Source organism: Melopsittacus undulatus, chromosome 10 (assembly GCF_012275295.1).
Source record: "Melopsittacus undulatus isolate bMelUnd1 chromosome 10, bMelUnd1.mat.Z, whole genome shotgun sequence".
NCBI lineage: Eukaryota > Metazoa > Chordata > Aves > Psittaciformes > Psittaculidae > Melopsittacus > Melopsittacus undulatus.
Genome location: NC_047536.1, coordinates 27,426,053 through 27,444,119, shown reverse-complemented (window position 1 = coordinate 27,444,119; position 18,067 = coordinate 27,426,053). Strand labels below are relative to the sequence as shown.

Here is an 18,067-nt window from a genome sequence, read left to right as displayed (position 1 = left end):
CAACCACTTTTAAGAGGTCTTACACAAACTGTAGTTGAATATATAGAAATTAATCTTTTCAGCAACAAATCGCTTTTAAACCCTCAAGGTGTTAACAGCAGTTGTGGGGAATAAACGGAAATGAATAAATGGGGCAGGGAAGTTCTCTCCCTGTCTCTTGTGGAACAACGCTGTTCAGAGTTCCCGTGTCCGGTCTCCCTCCTTGGGCTGGCCGCTTGTTGGCCTCTGGAAGGATGAGACAGCCGGTGTGGTGGGACAGGACCTCGCTCTGGGTTACCAGGAGGGTGCAGCAGCACTCGATGGAAGTTCCCGATTACCCCTGATCCAGGTGCCGGGGGAAAGTCGGGAAGCTGCGGGGGCTTGTCCCAGACAGGCTGACCCCGTTCTGCCGAGCCATTGGCGTGCACGCACTCCCTACTGAAGCGCTGCGCTTCACCTGAACTTCACCCAACTCCCCGTGTACGTCCAGCCACGCCGCTCCTAACCGCGGGGTGCCCGTTCGGGTGAGGAGGAGAAGGAGGAGGAGGACGACGATCCGCGGGGAAAGCGCTCCGCTCCCCGGGTCCAGCTCCTCGCAGGCACTCGCCCCCGAGGCAGAGCTCCCCAGCCGGTGGTGCCGCCGCACGGGGGGAGCACCCTCCGCGGTCCCCGCCACCCTCCCGCACCGCCGTAGATCCCCGTTATCCGCTTGTTAAATCTGCAGTGACGTAGGGCGAGGGGCGCTGACCCCCCCCCTCCCCCAAATCCCCCCGCTCGGGGCCGCCCCGTCGCGGCTCCCCCCGGCTCCCGGCCGTCGGCGCTCCCGGCAGCGCCTCCCTCGGGAGCCGAACTCCGCGAGCCCTGTCTCTTTAACGGCGCGGCGTGTGGCGGTGCGCGGAGCGGATCGCGTCCTGTCACCGGGTCGCGGAGGAGGAGTTTGTTAATGTTCAGTTTGCTCGGTGGATCGATGTTTGCTGGCATCGCCTCGCCCTGCCTGTGTATGTGTGTGTGTGCGGGTGTGTGTGTGTGCGTGTGTGCCTGTGCAGTGTGTGTGTGCGTGTGAACAGCAGATTTCCTCCCATCCAAAGCCTCCCTGTCCTCTCCCATATCACTCACCGCCTGGCATCTGACAGCACGGAACCTGCAGCGCTCCGCGCACACGCACACACATACACACACACACACACACCCGGGCACCGCTCCGCCATACAGCTCTGCGAGGAGGAGGAGAGGAGAGGAAAGGGAGGAAGCAGCCAGCCCCACAGTCTTTCCAGAGCTGCCTTTTTTAATATATACATATCTATTTTGTTATTTATTTATTGCCATCCTCTGGCACTGTGGGCGCCTTTCATTTGCTCCTGAGCTTGGATGTTTGAATCAAAGCAAAGCAAGTGTTGCAACAGTTAAAAAAAAAAAAAAAGAAAAGAAAAAAGCCAACAAAAAAAAAAAAAAAAAAGAAAGCGAGAGAGAAAGAAAGAAACCTAGATCTCTAAAATAAAATAAAAACCAAACAGGTTCCTATCAGTGAAGTGGGAAGGAGGGGGGCAGGGGAGGCTTGAGGGGGTGCCGGGGGAAGCGGCTGAGGCAGAGGAACACGGCTCAGGAGCGTCTCAGGGCTCTCGGATCTGGGGACAGAAGTGAGATTGGAGAAAGTAGAGCGATGCCAAGGAGGAAACAGCAAGCACCCAAACGGGCTGCAGGTAAGGAGAAGCCATCCACTGCACAGCCTCTGTCTCTCCGCTCCTTCCGATCCTACCCCCCATCTTTATTATTATTTAGGGTCACCCTTGCTTTTCCGGGCTGGATCTTTATTTATTTATCCCCCCTCCCCCTCCCTTTCCCTTCCTAACTCCGCGGAGCCAGTTTCGGTCCCGATTGCCAAGAGCTTTGCTCTGATACGGGCTGGCCCCTCCGCCGCCCGCCGCTCCCGCCGCGCTCGTTCCGCTGCCCCCGGTGCCGCTGGTGCCTCCGGTACCTCCGGTGCCTCCCTCCCCGAGCCCGTCCTGCCCCGGCCAAACTTTTCCCCCCAACTTTCTTCCACTCGGCGCCCCGTCCCCCCGGCCCCTCTCCCTTCCCGAGCCTCCCATCTGCTTCCCGCTCCAGTCCCTACCGTCGTTTGGTTTTTTTCCCCCGTTTCTAATTCCCCCCTCCCGGTGGTTTTTGGTTTTAAAACGCGTGTTTCGCCAAGTGGGTCGGTGCGGTTAATCTTTTATTTCGCCGTGTTTCTGGTGGCAGCGCTGGCCGGGTGTGTGTGTGTGTGTGTGAACGTTGTGTCTGCCTGAAATAGTACAGGGACTGTCTCTGCTGATGAACCCGGTGGGGAAGTTCAGCCTTTGATCATCAGTGGTGAAAATTGCAACAGGAAATAAAATGAAACGTTCTGACTGTTAGAAGACAATCCGCATTTTCAAATCAAATCCTTCTTTTGTTTTGTAGCCGAGTTGATATATTTGCACATGCCAAGTGGTTTTGCAATGTAGTTTTTATTTTATTTTTTTCTTTTTTAAGAACAAAATAGTTTGTAACTTTGGAAGTGTTTTGTTTTGTCGTTTATAGGGAGTTCTTCTTTGGGGGCCAAGGAAAAGATGAGTGGGCCTGTATAGTAAATCTTTTCAAAGAGTTTTCTTTCAGGCTGCTTAATTGCCTTTTTTTTTTTTTTTTTTTAATAGTGTGGTGGGGTTTTGTTTCTGGGAAGCGCAATATGGAAGTTCATTTTTCTTCTGCCAGACCCACCCACTGAAAAATCAGCTTTCCAGTTGATTGCCAGCTTTGATTTGACATTTGATTGATCACCTGTCATCTTGCTGCCTTTGATCTATTCATTCTTGATATATATCAATAAATCACTCACCATGGTAACCCAAGTGCCAATGACGTAAGGCTTGCCCTCTAGATTCTCTTAGCCAGACATGCACAATTATTATCTTGTTTGGCTTTTAATGTAGGCGGGTTTCCCCCCCCCCCCTTTTTTTTTTCCTTTTTGTCCTTCATCAGATTAGTTCTTTAGAGAAAACTCATATTTTATGGTTTCAGTTTAAAAATGGTTTGCTAATTTTTCCTCCCACTTTGGAATATTTTCTAGGTGTGGAATATTATGTGTGGGACAAAATGTACAGGCAACTTCAGTGTCATACTTGAATAAACTTTGAAAAGTAGTGCTCGGGATTTGTTCAGGGGTAAATGATATTTCAGAGAATCTGGGACACGTGTAACTTTTATAAACTTGCCTATTTTGCTGTGTTCATGTAGGTGTAGGACGGTGGTGTGCAGGCAGAGCCTTTTGGGACGTGACCAATGAATGTACCTATGCAGGTTGCTCATATGATTCCTGGCAGCAAAGATCCCCTTGAACCATAAATAATAGTGGAGCTAGAAATGCATATATATATATGTATATATATATACACACATATATATGTATTCAGAAGAACTCTCTGATAGGTTGCTAGTATTGTTTTATTCACAAATAAGTTATATCTGAATAAGGCATTAACATTCTCAACTTGCAGGATAAATAGCAATTTTTTTCATGGATGCTGATCATCACAGTGACAGTGCTAGAATTGCTCCTTTTTTTCTCTCTGTCAAGAGGATGAGGCTTCATTTTGTTTTGTTTTCAAAGTAGGATTTTCACGTGCAATGCATGTAGTATCTTTTTGTACAACGGGGACCCTGTTCTTTTTAGAGGCGTAGACTACAGAGTAAGTAAATTTTTGCGAGCAAAGCCCATGCTGTTGTTTCCCGGGATTTCCCTGCTGAGAATACAGTAAGATATGTTTTTATCCAGAACGCTACAGTATTTTTGAGAATCTTAATGATGAGGGAGAAATTTGAATGGCCACAATTACATCCCCCCTCCCTTATTCTCAGTATAAAACGTGCATCGCTCTTCAGTGGTGCTATTTCTTTGATTATATTTGTCCTCAGATCAATGTTGTTTCAGGTGAGCAAAATACTGCAAATGCAGTCCAGTTTCAACCAGCATAACTGATCTGAAGTAGATTTATACATTTGTTATAGTTTTCCTGCTTTGAAGTTGCTTTCATGTGTTGGGGAGTTGGGGGGGGTGGTCTTAAATAGTAAATGCGCCTGTTGTATGTAGTTCTTAAACTGACTTTCATTTTCAGGGATAGTACTGAGGTTCTGTTTTCTATAGTGAAAGATACCTCGAAGTGACAGTGAGACAGACTGTGCAATAAGAAAGGAGTTGCTCATCAGAGCTGATAGCAAAGCTCCTTATTCCTTTTATTTAAAGGAGTTAATACATTATATATTACTTAATTTTCACTTTTATTTATTTTTAGTTGAACAAGTTCAAACGTATCAGTTGCACTGCATTCTGTCTTGATGGCAGCAGAGATATTGAAGTTTGCAACTTTTAGCTTCTTTAGATAGTTCACCTCCAAAAGAAGAAAAATTATAAGCCTTATGATTCTGGACATGCCTGCTTTTGTCATTGCTTAAAATTAAATACTATGCACAACTGTAAATAATTACTACCATGCACTGACTTTGAAAGCAGGTTTCTAGTTTGATTAATGAATAATGTAAAGGTTAGACAGAACCAGCGAGTGAATCAGAAGTGAAGTCCTGCTGCTAGATGAAAATCTGTCTAGAGAAATATACATGGCAATTTTGTCCTTTTCTATTATTAATTTTAAGCCTTGTATTCCTAAGAAATATATTATAGGCCATTGTAATGAAGCAAAGTAGTGTAATTGGATAAATGGGGCACTATTTATGTTCAATAATGGGGATTTTTGATCTCAAATTACACTTTTAAAGACACTTTATTTCACATCAACACCAAAACTATGTCAAATGCATTTTGATCTTTCCAGGGCCAAATCTTTTCTGAATCGTCATTCCTTTTTGAGATCGTCATTTCCATTTCGGTAATTCTTGAAGCAGATAGTTCCAGCTCTTTATATCAGTGCCTGCTTTAGTATCATACTTCTGTTTACAATAAACAACCCATTTGTGCTGTAGCTTTCAGCCAAAGGGCTTTACAACCTCTGGGCCTAATTCTCCTCTTGCTCAGGTGCAAATCAAAAATAGCTTTACTAGCAGCATCAGCACAGTTGCAGTGAGGACTGTCTGCTGTAAGAAGAGACTTAGGCCCAGAAAGTACTTCATCCTTCAATGAAACGCAGCCACCTCTGGGGTAGAAGTCTTGTAACGATTCCATAACAAATGGTAATATATTAACAGAAGGATGGAAAAAGGGTGGGAGCAAAGCAGAATTGCTATTCAGATTTTATTCCTAGGGGTATGAAATAGCTTTCAAACACAATTTCACTGGATTAAACTCTCCTTTCCCCTGCAGCTTGTTTAAATGTGCATATTTTATTTTGTGATCATGAATTGCTAGTTTGCTTTTTTAAACCCTGAAATGAGGAATCTGAACTTAACACCTTTTTGGCTGCAGTTTTGTATTTCTTTTCTTTCTCAGCTCCAGTAGGCTATCTGAGGAGCTAAGCTCAGGAAAAGTACGGCTATCAGTCAGATATCAGTCACATGTATTTTGTTTATTGGAGCTGTAGAATAACACAGTTTTGTTGTTGGAAGGGAGAGTCCTTGTAGAGCAGCAAGGAGAGGACGGTTAGCAGTCAGTTCTTTACAGCTGCAGTTTGCACCTTAGTAGTATAAAGGTTATTTAAAACAGAAACATCTTTAGAAAGTGAAATTTTGTGTCTGCAGAGAGCACAGTGAATGACCAGCTAGTTCTGATACGTATATTTCTGTGATGAAATGATATATATATGTATAAATAACCAAGAGCACTGAGGCTTTTCGAGTATTATTTGTATCTTTTAATTATAGGGGCAATAGAAGCAGGTTCCGAGCGAGCAGTACTGAGTGAAACTGTAGCAATGGCAGCACCGTTTTGTTTAACCATCCTCTAGAAAAGCAAGTGCACATCAAAACCACCTAAATAGCTCATGCCTCAGAACCTTTCAGTTATTGTGCACATCACAGTGCTGACAGATGACAGAAAAGCCAAGGTGTTCACAAACAAGAGGAGTCTGTAAATCCTGGTTAATTAAGTATATTCCAGAATATACTTTTACAACTAAAGAGGCACCAAAATAAGTCGCCATCTCCGTATAAGTTCTGGAATAGGCTACTAAGCCCAAAGTTACTATGTAATTTTTTTCCCATGTCAAAACTCTGGCCTGAAAAGGGCAATTTGAAATCACATTCATTTTAGTTACTGATTCCTTATTTCAGTTTTACTCTCACATATCAAAACACAGTGTATTATCACTACATAAAGAGTGGGACTCGCCAAGAGTTCAGCCCCTGTGACTGTAAAATAAAAGATATTTCCATCAGTAAATGACACAATTTTCTAGCACTTTTAAAAACATGTTCATTGTCAGAAATTCTTTTGCATAAATGCGCTCCCTCTTCTGTGCTCTCTAATTGAAAAGCTCATTTTCTTCAGAACGACGGGATTTTGGTATTTCCTCCTGGAGCTTTCTTCTCCTGATTTTCCCTCTCGTTAGTAGCACCCACCTCACGCAACTGTTTCCCCTAGAAGAGGTCCCCGAAGTTCCTCTGTAGCACAGAGCCAGGGTGAGCTTTTCTCCTGTGATTTAACTTCCCATCCCGATGAGGACATCACTCCCAGAGAGCAACTCCAGACTTGCGGAAAAAAAAAGCTGTCAGTTGCTGTGGCTGCAATTCCCAACTTAGCAGCAGCAGAGGGAATGGAACTGTACTCTATCAATTACAGTTGGAACCAGAGGCTAAACACTTATTGTGTTAAGCTATTGTGCAGATCTTAAGAGCTCAAATGTAAAAAAAATATCATGTCAGCTAGTGGAGGGGAGAATAAGGCCTGGCTCTTCTACTGGATGACGTATTATTAGCAAATGCACAGTAAAATTATTCATATTCCATTTAATAACTCTCAGGTTGAGACATATGTGTACCATATTATCCCTTAAAAAGGGGGGATCCTATTGATTTTACTGCTAAAATAAGCCTTTTGATTTCCCTCTTCTATTCAAAAAGAAAATATTCCTGAAGTTTTACCTGTAAAGCATGCTCATGAAAGCAGAGACATTTTCATCTGTCTCCGAACCTGATATAGGAGTCAACTGCAAACACATTACATTCTCAGCTGAAGTCTTCTATTTCATTTGTGCAAGAGCAGTGATTTTTCATTACCTATTTAATTACAATAATTTACATGAGTGGGTCCTGTTCTGTGCCTCTTACTCAGCACTTTGCTTCAGTGGGTAACTGGCCTGTGTAAAGACTGTCTATGTAGGACTGGGCTGTTTAGCTACAAAATTAAATATACATGTTTCTTCACTAATGTTTTGCCTCTAAAGAGGGACCAGATTCTGTCATTAAGTTTTAAATCTAGGGAGAATTCTGCTTGTAACTTGTGTTGCTAGTGGTTGTACGCTATTCTTAAGCCTGTATGACTGAGATATTTTGCTTGCTGGTCTAGCCTCACTTCTCAAACATGTTTCCATTCTCTGTGTTAATTATTGAACACTGTTTCTTGGTACCAGCAGATGATACAGTCTTTTAAGGAATCCTTTTTTAACTGGCAGTGTTAATGTTGTGCACAAGAGCAGCAGCTCTTAAGTAAATGCACAAAGATGGTTTTGCAAATCGGATCCTAAAGTTCCACGTAGTTTTAGGGACTAAAACCAGTTCTTTCTTATTAAGGTGACCTCTCACTTGAGGCTGTTGGATCTTGGCACCGAATAATTTTTACCATGTTATAATAACGGCTCTTGCAACTGAGAAATTCTTGACAGCGAACCGTGTATTTTTTAAGGTTTCAAGGAGAAACGCATCATAGAAGCACACTGTTTCCCATTAGATTTACACATCCCTCTTAACTGTTGCTGGCTTTTCATCTGTTACCTTGTGAGGTTTTTTCAGGCAAAAAGAAGTGGAAAAACTGGTCTTATGATCTAAGTGTTGCATTAAGTGTTTCATTTAGAAAAATGAAGAGAATCTTTGTTTGCCTAAAAGAAATGTTTTCCCCTTTTACCCTAGGAACAAGAAAGTCACAACAATAGCTTGAAAATGACAGGATTTGATTGTGAAAAATAGAGAGTTTATAACATGCAGCACTCGATAGTCCCAAGTATTGGTAAAATTCCACAGTTAAATAGAACAAACAGTACTAAATGTATTTGAAACAGATCCTCTTCAGGTATGCACACATACATACACATATGTACGCACACATACCTGCAAAAAGGAGACAAATGACTGCTTGGGAAAGGGATGCACCATTCGTATTGACAGAAGCTGGAAAGGCCTGTTTTTCAGAGCAATTTTTGATTATTCCACTAATATCTGCCTAAATGTTAAAATTCCTGTGATGTGTTGTGTCCACTGAAAGTCCTTTGCTAGTGTTTATTTTCTTTAAACCTCCAGGTCTTGGAATCTGGTGATTGTATTAAGCACCCAATATGCATTGTAAAAGGAAAATTTATTTTAAACTCCGTACTGTGGAGAACTAAGGAGCTTGGAAACATTCAGTCTGAAAGTTCTTATGCCAGAAGAAAAATGCCATGATTCTCAAAGTGACTGTATCATCTCATGATTTTCAGCTCTTACAATTTCTGAGGTGGTGCTTCGTGATTTTTGAATAAGCAAGGTTGGCAATATTGGTTTTGACTGATTGTAATGATGAACTGGTGTGTCTGTCTGCGTATATAATTATATCTGTACACACACATAATGCCAGTAAACAAAATCCATAATATAACAATGGAGTGGAGTTACTTGAATAGTAGCTCTGGATTTGTTTTGCTATAAACAAAGCAGTTGTGAGAGATCAGACCATCGGTTCTTGAGGAGTGGCTTTCAATTGAAGTTTTGTGGAGATTGTTTTTAGTGTCAATTAGATCGAGAAAGTTAATAGCCAGTAACTGTTCTTGAAAGTCTAAACACTTGCAGGACCTACAACAAATGCACAGCCAACCTGTTTTCAGATGTAATCAGGCTCAACTTTATTGAAAAAAATTTTGCAACTATCAACATTAATACTGTATTTTTATTGTATTAATGCAAATGAGATGCTGACTTCTTTCTTTTATCTTTATGGCTTGTATCTATTATAGCTGTATCTTAGTCCTTTCTGTATCTTTTCTCCCTGTGTTCTGTAAACTGCTATCGTCTAATGATACTGAGGCTCATTAAAGTTACTCACAATGCTAAAGAGATTGTGGAAGCATCCGTAGCTTGAGATGCCTACAGAAAAGCAAAACTACCAAGTATATGGGAAAAACTAACCCACATCAATCCTTCCATTCCTGTTTTGGGAAACCTTTAATATTAGTAGGTCAAACAGGAAGAAAAATCTTACAGGAAGGACTGTGTACTGGAAAGAACAGGTTGTTTTTAGTACATACACATTCCTACCTGACAAAGATAAAAAACAATAAAGTTTTAAGGCGCTTTCTGGCTCTTCCTGCATCTCTCTCAAAAGACTCATTTAATTGGAAAGCCTGTTGTGCTTGGTTTTATGCATGTATAAGGGAAAAGGAGCAATTTTGCACAAGGCCTAATATTCCAGCACATTGTAATCGAAACTTTCTGGTTGCTTTTTAAGTCTCTATGTTCATATAAAATTAAGACCCACTTATCTTAAATTGTAGTAAATCTCATTCAGTATTGCTTTCATAACTTAAAAAATGCTGTTACATATTCCCAGAGCAGCTTTGCTGAAGCGATATTTGGTCTGTTATGTGGAATCAGTGTAGAATTTTTATTGAAAAGAAGCAGCACACAGTTCTTGTTTTTAATGAAAAAAATTAAATTATCTGGAATACCTTGATAACAAAGATTTTTTTCTATTGAAACTCTGCATAAAGGAGATCTGAATGAAAACCTGCACGTAGGTGCAGTTTGGTATGTGCAGACAGCAAGTCTGCTTCTATCACTCATCGTTCACTTGGATGGAAATAATCTGTTTTTGGTAGAAAGATTTTGCTCTGAATTTTCCATATACAAATAATTTCGTCTGAATTACACTGGGAATCACCAGCACAATTCATAAGGCCTGCAATTTTCTTTGTACATATAGGAAGAACTCATTTACTTCCCGCAGCATGATTGAACTTCACACACAAGAGCTGGATCTTTTCATGATGCTCAGTTTGTATCAAAAAAACAACCCCATGCTACCTGGTATATTGATGTACCAAAAAGAAATTTTTATGTGTTTTTCAGCCATGTCATAACATACATAAGCACGGTACAAGTAGCATGTGAAACATTAACATGTGAAAGAAGAAAGAAGCTAAGTAGTTGTATTGATCATCTGTAGCATTAAATGCTAAAAATATTAAAAGCTTTCTAGTGCTTTTGATTAGCTGTGTGGTCCCTACTCATATGTACGTGTTTTGTTAGGAATTGGAGTAATATTTCTCACACTTAGCACCTTTCTTCCAAGGATTTCCTACTAATGCTATGTACTCCTCAGAATAACACCAGTGAAGTAGAATATTTTTTCCCCATTTTACAGAAAAGCAAATTGAATCCAGGAGATTTTAACTGTTATCCTCAAGGTAAAACAGCACTTGCTCCTCATTCCCTCCTCAAGGTGCTAGATCACATTTTTACTAATGGTACACTTCCAGGAGAGAAAGCTGGGCTGGAGGCTCAATGCATCCACATGCCTGCTGCTGGAGTGAGAAGAGGGAGTAGCCCAGCTGAGGCACCAGGGAATCAGCCCTGAATGGGGCTGGAAAGGCATTTTCATGTTTTCTGTGAAACTCCCTATGGCAAAGGAGGCAGCACTTTGCTTGTGTCCAGGAGCTCCCGAAAATGGGAGGACTCACAGTCAGAGAGCTGTGTTAACTCTGTTAACAATCCAAGTGAGCTTTACTGGGCAGGAGTTTTAGGCAGAATAATGTTAAGTCTTTTACCTTCCTTAAATTATCTTTAAATGCATTTTTGGTCAGTTACTTTTCCCCCCATATATTGTTCTACATTTCCTTCTCAGACCTGGGATCTTGCTTTTGTACTTCTGAGAATACGTAATGCGTGGCCCTGAGAAATATGAAGAAACTGATTAAATTGTAGCTAAACGGGACATAGGCATTTTTTCTTCACCTTCACTGGTGCTTGGAAATCTCTGCTAATAGAGTTTGAGGCTCTAACTTTTGTAAGTCAGGCCCTAAAGGGTCTAAATCCTCACATGGGCATCTAAAGAAAGACCTGAATTTTTAAAAGCTTTTAGCACCAAGCAGTTCCCTTGGACCTTCCTCAGGCCTCTCTCTTGTGTAAACTGGAATTGTAAAGCCTCAATCAAGGGCAGTGTTGTTTTTCTAAAGTGGAGATGTATGTATTGCCCCTAGAAGAAATATGCTGCATGTAATAGCCTATGGATTCATTAAGGATTGTTTATGTTTATTTTCACACTGTATTACCTTTCAGGAATGGTCGTTTCAGCCATTATATTGACAGGAGCTCAGAATAAATCTTAGGTAATATAGGGCTAATCTGCCATACCTGAGAGACCACCTGCTACCCTCTCAAACAGAGGCCAGATCGTTTGGTGCTGAATCACCAGGTAGGGCTTTCTCCTCTGGAGCTGGGAACTTGAGATGCTCTCCTGTGTCTCCTTTTCATGTGGAAATTAATGCTTGCCACTATTTCTGAATAGCAGGTTATTAGAGTTCGTATGCAAATTCCAGGATGGGAATTTGTCTCTGTTTGATAATTGATATAATAATATATATTTTTAGTGGTCCAAAGTCCTTGGGCTTGATCCTTGTATGTGTAATTTATGTTTATTTCTAACTGTTATTAAATGTAATTTAGTTGTTGGTGCCTTTCATTGCCTTAGATTGAAGGGAGTGTCTCTATCCCATTGCCCCTCCATAAGCAATGCCCTTTTAGGGTTCCTTATCCTGTATCCTTGCCCAGACATTTCCTAGCCTGTCAAATACTGTCATTTTATTCCTTACAGATCATTCACAGTACATCTCCTGTTGCACACACAAGTAAGGAACAAATGCAATCATGATGCATCATCGTTTAGCATAACAAATAAAAGCCGATCAGTGCAGATTTCCCTTAAGTGTCTCTTAATATGTATTGTCAAAATGTCTGAAGATGTCTTTTACTCATAAGTGTTTAATTATTTGTGACAATTAAACTAATATTCAGAGCAGGAAAAAAATGAGGGTATTAAATATTTTCCCATGTCAAAAGCTAACAAAATGTCACCTGGCATAGCAAACTCCTTAAATTTCATATTTCAAACATACCTTACAACTGAAAAAGCCCTTGAACAAAATTACGGGGCCCCATTTCACAGCCCTGGATTTTGTACTGAATTTGAGGAAACTGGATTTTTAAAACTAGCCCAAAATTTAAGGGAACATCATTAAAGCACATATCAGTAATGAGCAGCTGAATAGTTGATGATTAAAAATTTTTAAGTCTGTGCTGAAATTTACAGTCAAGGGCCCCTCTGCCTGCCTGAATCAGGGACTCAGATCTGGGTTGTATAGCCTCAGCCGGTTATTGTTTTACTTGTGCATGAGGAAAAAACAGCTCAAATAACACCGAGCAAGCCATCAACCTTATCTGTGTTCAGAATTATAGATTTATTTTGTTGGTTTTGTCTGATGATCCCTCTAAGCGAATCTGTTGTTTGAACTGGAGAGGCAACATGCTGTGAATGGGGCAGAACAAGTAGCCAACATAGCTGCACAGGGCTCAGTGCCTTCACCGGCCTGGCAGCCTTTTAATGTGGTAAAAGCTCAGCTATGTGATAACGAAAAGGGTGAAAAATAACAGGAAAGATCTTGAAAAGAGCAAAAAGCCAACAGAGGACTTGAGAGTAGTGTTGTAGGGATGCTGGAGCATGCATAGCCCGGACATGGCAACAATAACATCTGTGTTATGGGTGCAACAGTTCCTACAGTCCAGATTGTTTGGGGTTTTCTGTTGAGACGTTTGATTTCTACTGATTCTCATGTTTCCAGTTCTAAGCTGCTCCATTTCCACTATCAAAATCTGTGTTTTCCTTCTTAAAACGTTATTCCTGTAATTTAGGGTAGGATGTTATTTGGCAGAAAATTAGAAGACATACATCAGAGTTTATTTCAAAGCTGTGGGACCACTGAGCTTTCTGGCAGTGACGTGAACATTTCTCAGAGATGTCTTCTGCTTTTCCTGAGAAAATCCACCCATATTTGTGTGAATTATAAACTCTAAAAGTTGAGTTGCCGAAGAATTTTTAGAAGGTGACACAGCATTCCCCAACGTGCCATCCCCACCACGCATGCTCTGTTCTCAGTTCATCTTTTTCAATTACATTCCCTGAAAATACGTTTTAGCTGGGGATAAGTAGGACAATTGCTTTTCCTGCTGCAGGGACACCGATGGGTCTGAGCAGTCGAAGGAGAATGAGGAAATGGTCTGTGTTGTGTGTTCAGCTGGGGCCCAGGCCCTGAGATGGGAAGCAGGGAAACTTAGGAAGCAGAGCATGGACAAGCAGGAGTAAAGACAGGAGCAAAGAGCACAAACTTAACAAATATCTGTAGAAAATGGTGGTAAAAATGTATTAATTGACTCTTTTGCCTGGTCAGAGTAGAGCATGATACTCAGTATTAGCTCTTGCAGTGAATTCATCCAGCAGTTTCTGTCTAGATTAAGACCTTTGTGGAAATAAGTGCTGTTCCACATGTGCGGGTCCAGGCTGTCCTCTGCTTGCTTTTGTAAAGCCTGGCCAGGCCCTGGTTTCACCGCAGGCCGGGGATGGATGTGTGCAGGAAGTTAATCTGCCTCAGCTGGGAAGAAAGGTGCTGTCTGCATCTGCGGGTGTGTGGTGGGACTGTGGAGTCTGAGGAGCCGCTGGCTGAGGGTGCGCTGAGGTGACCGCTGAGCCCCACGGCCCTTTTGTGTGGAGAAAGGACAAAAACTCACCTAAAATTTGCCAGAGCCGTCCCCCCCGTGTGTTAAATGGTGGTGGTGATGTCTCATACCTGAGGAATTGTGCAGGCAATTCATGGAGGAACCATCAAAACAAGGAAAATCCTGGTCACCTGCTAGGAGTCTGGAGGAGATGTGGGCAGCGAGGGTCAAGGCCATACCTTCACTGTTGAGAACTAAATAGACGCATTGAAGAGTTCAGGTGGCACACTGAGAGGTTTGTAGAAACCATACACAATCTATAGTGATAAGAATATATATGGGGCAGTTGCATATTGTTGTGTTGTGCTGCTGGAGCTGCCTGGTCAGTGGCTGGGCTGGTGCAGGGCTGGTGGGTGCCCACTGCCTCAGGTAGGCTGGAACAAAGTGTGGAAGTTACTGGCAGTTAAGTAGCTGTCGTACAAAAGCAAGCAGCTCAGGAGAAAATACAAAGAATAATGCCAGGAGTTTCAACCACAGATATCTGTTTAGATAAAAAGGGCCTCTTAGCCTAAGATCTCATGCTGCAACATGCAAATTGTGAAGGGCTGAGCCCTGTGTCGCTGTGTAACTGCCATTTACTTCAGCAGGCGCTGGGCTCTTGTGGCTCTGATGTAGATTTTCACTTGGGGCAGGGGATTTTATTTTTTTTAATTTATTTTTTTTTATTTCATTTAATTTTCTTTTAATTTTACTGTCCCGTGGGAGATCTTTTATAGACATTGCATCTTTCTGTCTGAAGTCAGTGTCAAAACTTGACTGAGGATCAGCAAGAACAGAGCAGGTTGCATTCAGGATATTACAGAGTTTTGTGTCACCTCCAAAATTTGTACATTAAATAACTAAAATCCTGCGAATGTTAATCTAGAAAACAGTCACCCTTGCATTACTCTTTTGCTGTTTCTGTGAACTTACCAGGGATTTTATAAACTTGTGATTTCGGTTAAACAGAGGTAAATCATGTGGAGAAATATTTGCGTGGGGGCAAAGGGATGTTAATGATGCCATCGACATCTGGGTTTCCACTTGTTTGGATTAGGGATATTTTACCTTAATCATTCCCAAACATCTCTGCTAAAATCCCTTTTTTCATTTTTTTATCACCTATGAGGTATAGCCAGGCAGGTTTTCAATGTGTGTCTGTGTGTTAGGGTGAAGTGCTGAAATCTGTTGGTAGAGTATACAAACAGTCTTATTTTTGTATTTGTCCTCTTCCATTGTAATTGTTTGGAAACATTTTGATTCAGTTAAAATGCACTATTTTCAATATACAAAGTATGTGCAGGGGAACAAGGGAGTGATTATGAGTTCCTCCAAGGGAATAAGCATCTTTTAGCCATCATCCTACAACTGGGAAAGTTCTAATACGATGTCTATATAATTTAACCTAATAATTTGTTGGGGTTTTTTTTACAGTGATGTAATAGGGAGAGTGACCTGGACTATGTAAAAGTTCCCCTACTTACTACACATTCCCAAGGGCAATGTAACATTCTAGACAGTGTTTTATATTCCCTGATTAAAACGTAACATATTTTTGCATTTCCTGTGCAGTGACCTGTTAGTGCTCATAGACAGAACACTTAAAGAACAGTTACGAGGAGACATTTCCAAATGTGCCTAATATGCGCAAGTTTTTATAACATTCTTATTTCATTTGAAATTGCAGCTACAGCAGGAACCATTCAGACAGTGCATTGATTTAACTTTTTAATCCACTGTTTTGCTATGTCAAGTAAAATAAATGTTTGTTTTTAGCTCCGTTTTTTTTGCATTGCTAAAACTCGTAACTACTTGCTTTAAGCTTGGGATTCTAAAGGGAGCTACATTATCTGAGATTTAAAGCTTGCTTTTTGTAGCTGCTTTCTCACAACTCCCCCAAGGAAAAAAAAATACAAAAGTACAACTTTAGCAAAAAGGGCTTTTATATCTCTATCAATTATAGAAACACCAACTGCAGTAGATTACAAATGTGTTTGGCTGATTGTGATATTGTGTGGGGAAAACTGTCACAAGGAGCTGGATTCTTTTCTCCCCAACACCACTGGGCTGTCGCACAGCTCCTCGGGCTGCAGCCGGCACTTCTGTCAAAGCTGGGGTGAGCAAGAGCAGGGTCTGGATCTGGAATTGCCAAATTGTATACTGCCAAATCTAGCTCTGTACTTGTGCAGAGTACAAGTGCAGCTCTAGTGCAGGTCCTGGCGCTAGGGAAAAATAGGGAGCTGTCAAATGTGAACACAAGTGCTAACCGTGTGTCGTTGTGTATGCATGTGTTTTTGTGTGTGCCAAAGCAAAAGCCACACTGATACGTCTGCAGCCTGGACCAGAAAACTCTGTGGAGAATCACTCCAGTTATTGCTGTTCTTTATTTTTTATCTCCAAGATATTTGTTTGCTTTTACTGTCTTGAAGAACAAAGTGGGGGGAAAAGGCACCACAGAACAAAAATTGTTTGAGCGGCTCATAAAGGTAAAGTAGCTGGAAGTAATGAAGAAAAGAAAAACATCAAACCAGCAATGCAAGATGGGCTATTTAGCATTTTTGGTGGTGTTTATCTCAGGAAAAATTAATGTATCAAAGTATGTGCGGGTTGTTATCACTCCACTGATATCGTGGGTAGAAGGGTAGCAACACAAAGGCTTTCAGTTGACTGCATCTTGGTTACTGTTTCATTCATCTTACTGTGCTTTGGGTCAGTCTGGGAGGACGAGGTTGGGCCCTGGTTTATTTTAACAAAGGAAAACTGACATAGCAAAGTTCCGTGTATACTTCACATTGAAAATGCAATTTTCTATTTTCATTTAATCCCAGGAATGTTGGCGTTTTCCAGTCTGTCAAACAAATGAGTGCACTGGAAGACAGTTAGATGTGTCTGTCTAGTTCATCTATCTAATCTACCTCATTTCTAATGTGCCCATCACCATGATGTCTAGGCAGAAAGTATCTGCCCTGATTTTGCTTTTTGTCTTTATTGGCAGTGTTAACTTAATTGAGTCCTGAGAGCTTTCAGATTCATCTGCAAAAATAATAACAAAACCATTATCAGAATAATGATTCATTTTTGTACTCAGAATTTCCCCTTTCTCTTCTGAGTATATTCGGCTGGTTGATTATTGTTGACTTATCTAGACGAGATTGTATTTTAGAGGTGTTGTATTAAATTGGAATTTTACCTGAGTCAGCAATGACTCAAAACTCCACTTGGCTTCTGAAGTTAATTCAGTCATGTCCTGTAACTTCCTACTGCTTTTCTTTGCAGAAGTTGACTTAATTTACTAAACCACCCAGTTTAGCAGCTGCATCTGTTCTGTGACTCTTTGCCATATAAAGCATAGGTAAAGCCAATAAAAAGTATAGAAATTGTGGTTTCAAAAATTGTATCTTCATTCAAAAGCCCTGTTTTCTGTTATATTTAGTTACTTCTCTCTTGGCCAATTAGGTAAAAATGCACCATAAGACATAAGTTGGAAGTTCTTCTAAAGCAAAGGCCTGAGGTCCATGATAAAGGGAGAAGAAATTCCGCTATTGGCTTGCTGTATGTAAGCATGTGGTTGTCATGATCTGTATGCACATGTGGGGAGAGTGTACTGCAGTGGGGCACCATGGTGCTGCTTGCAGGCACAGGCAGCCTGTTGGTGTGAGTGGTCATGGTGATGCCAGAAATGTGTCTACAGGGCATGCCTTGGCATCTGCAGGGTTGGGTGCCACCTTCCACGTTTGAAAAATATGGCCCAAGTAGTAATCAGTCTGCAGTAGTCAATAAACTTAGGTTGAAAAGGCTGAGTAACCAGGGTGTTGCTCACTGAGGGAAAGAGTTCACTGAAAATGCTGCAAATGTAGCTTTCTCAGCTATAATTGAATTTGATCTCAACTGTACAGTTAAGTTACATGCAGTCCCTTTTCTACATCTTTCCTATGTGTGTTGAAAGTGTCTTTATAAACTTACCCCTCAAAGATAATTTCATTGAGAGCCAGACGTTTCATACGTGACAGTGATTTCTAATCCCATCTGGACTGGCAGATCGCAGATTCCCAGCCTGTGGCCTCAACATGTAACGTGAGTTCACACAAACACAGTAAACCATTACTCTGGCCGTTCAGTTAGTCCTGGAGTGATTGGGTAAGAGACGGATTACTCTTTGTAATATTTAATTTCATCTTCCGGGTATTTGCAGAGGACC

At 41.3% G+C, this 18,067-nt stretch overlaps 1 protein-coding gene across 4 annotated transcripts in view; it reads left to right on the top strand.

Moving 5' to 3' along the window:
• Positions 1 to 1,443: 1,443 nt before the first annotated feature.
• TSHZ2 (teashirt zinc finger homeobox 2) overlaps positions 1,444 to 18,067 on the top strand; it is a 219,085-nt gene continuing 202,461 nt past the window's right edge. For all 4 annotated transcript variants that reach the window (XM_031047630.2, XM_034066721.1, XM_031047631.2 and 1 more), the window contains exon 1: positions 1,444 to 1,679. In XM_031047630.2, coding sequence (XP_030903490.1) covers positions 1,640 to 1,679 — 40 coding nt within the window. In that variant the 5' untranslated portion in view covers positions 1,444 to 1,639. The remainder of the gene's footprint in view (positions 1,680 to 18,067) is intronic.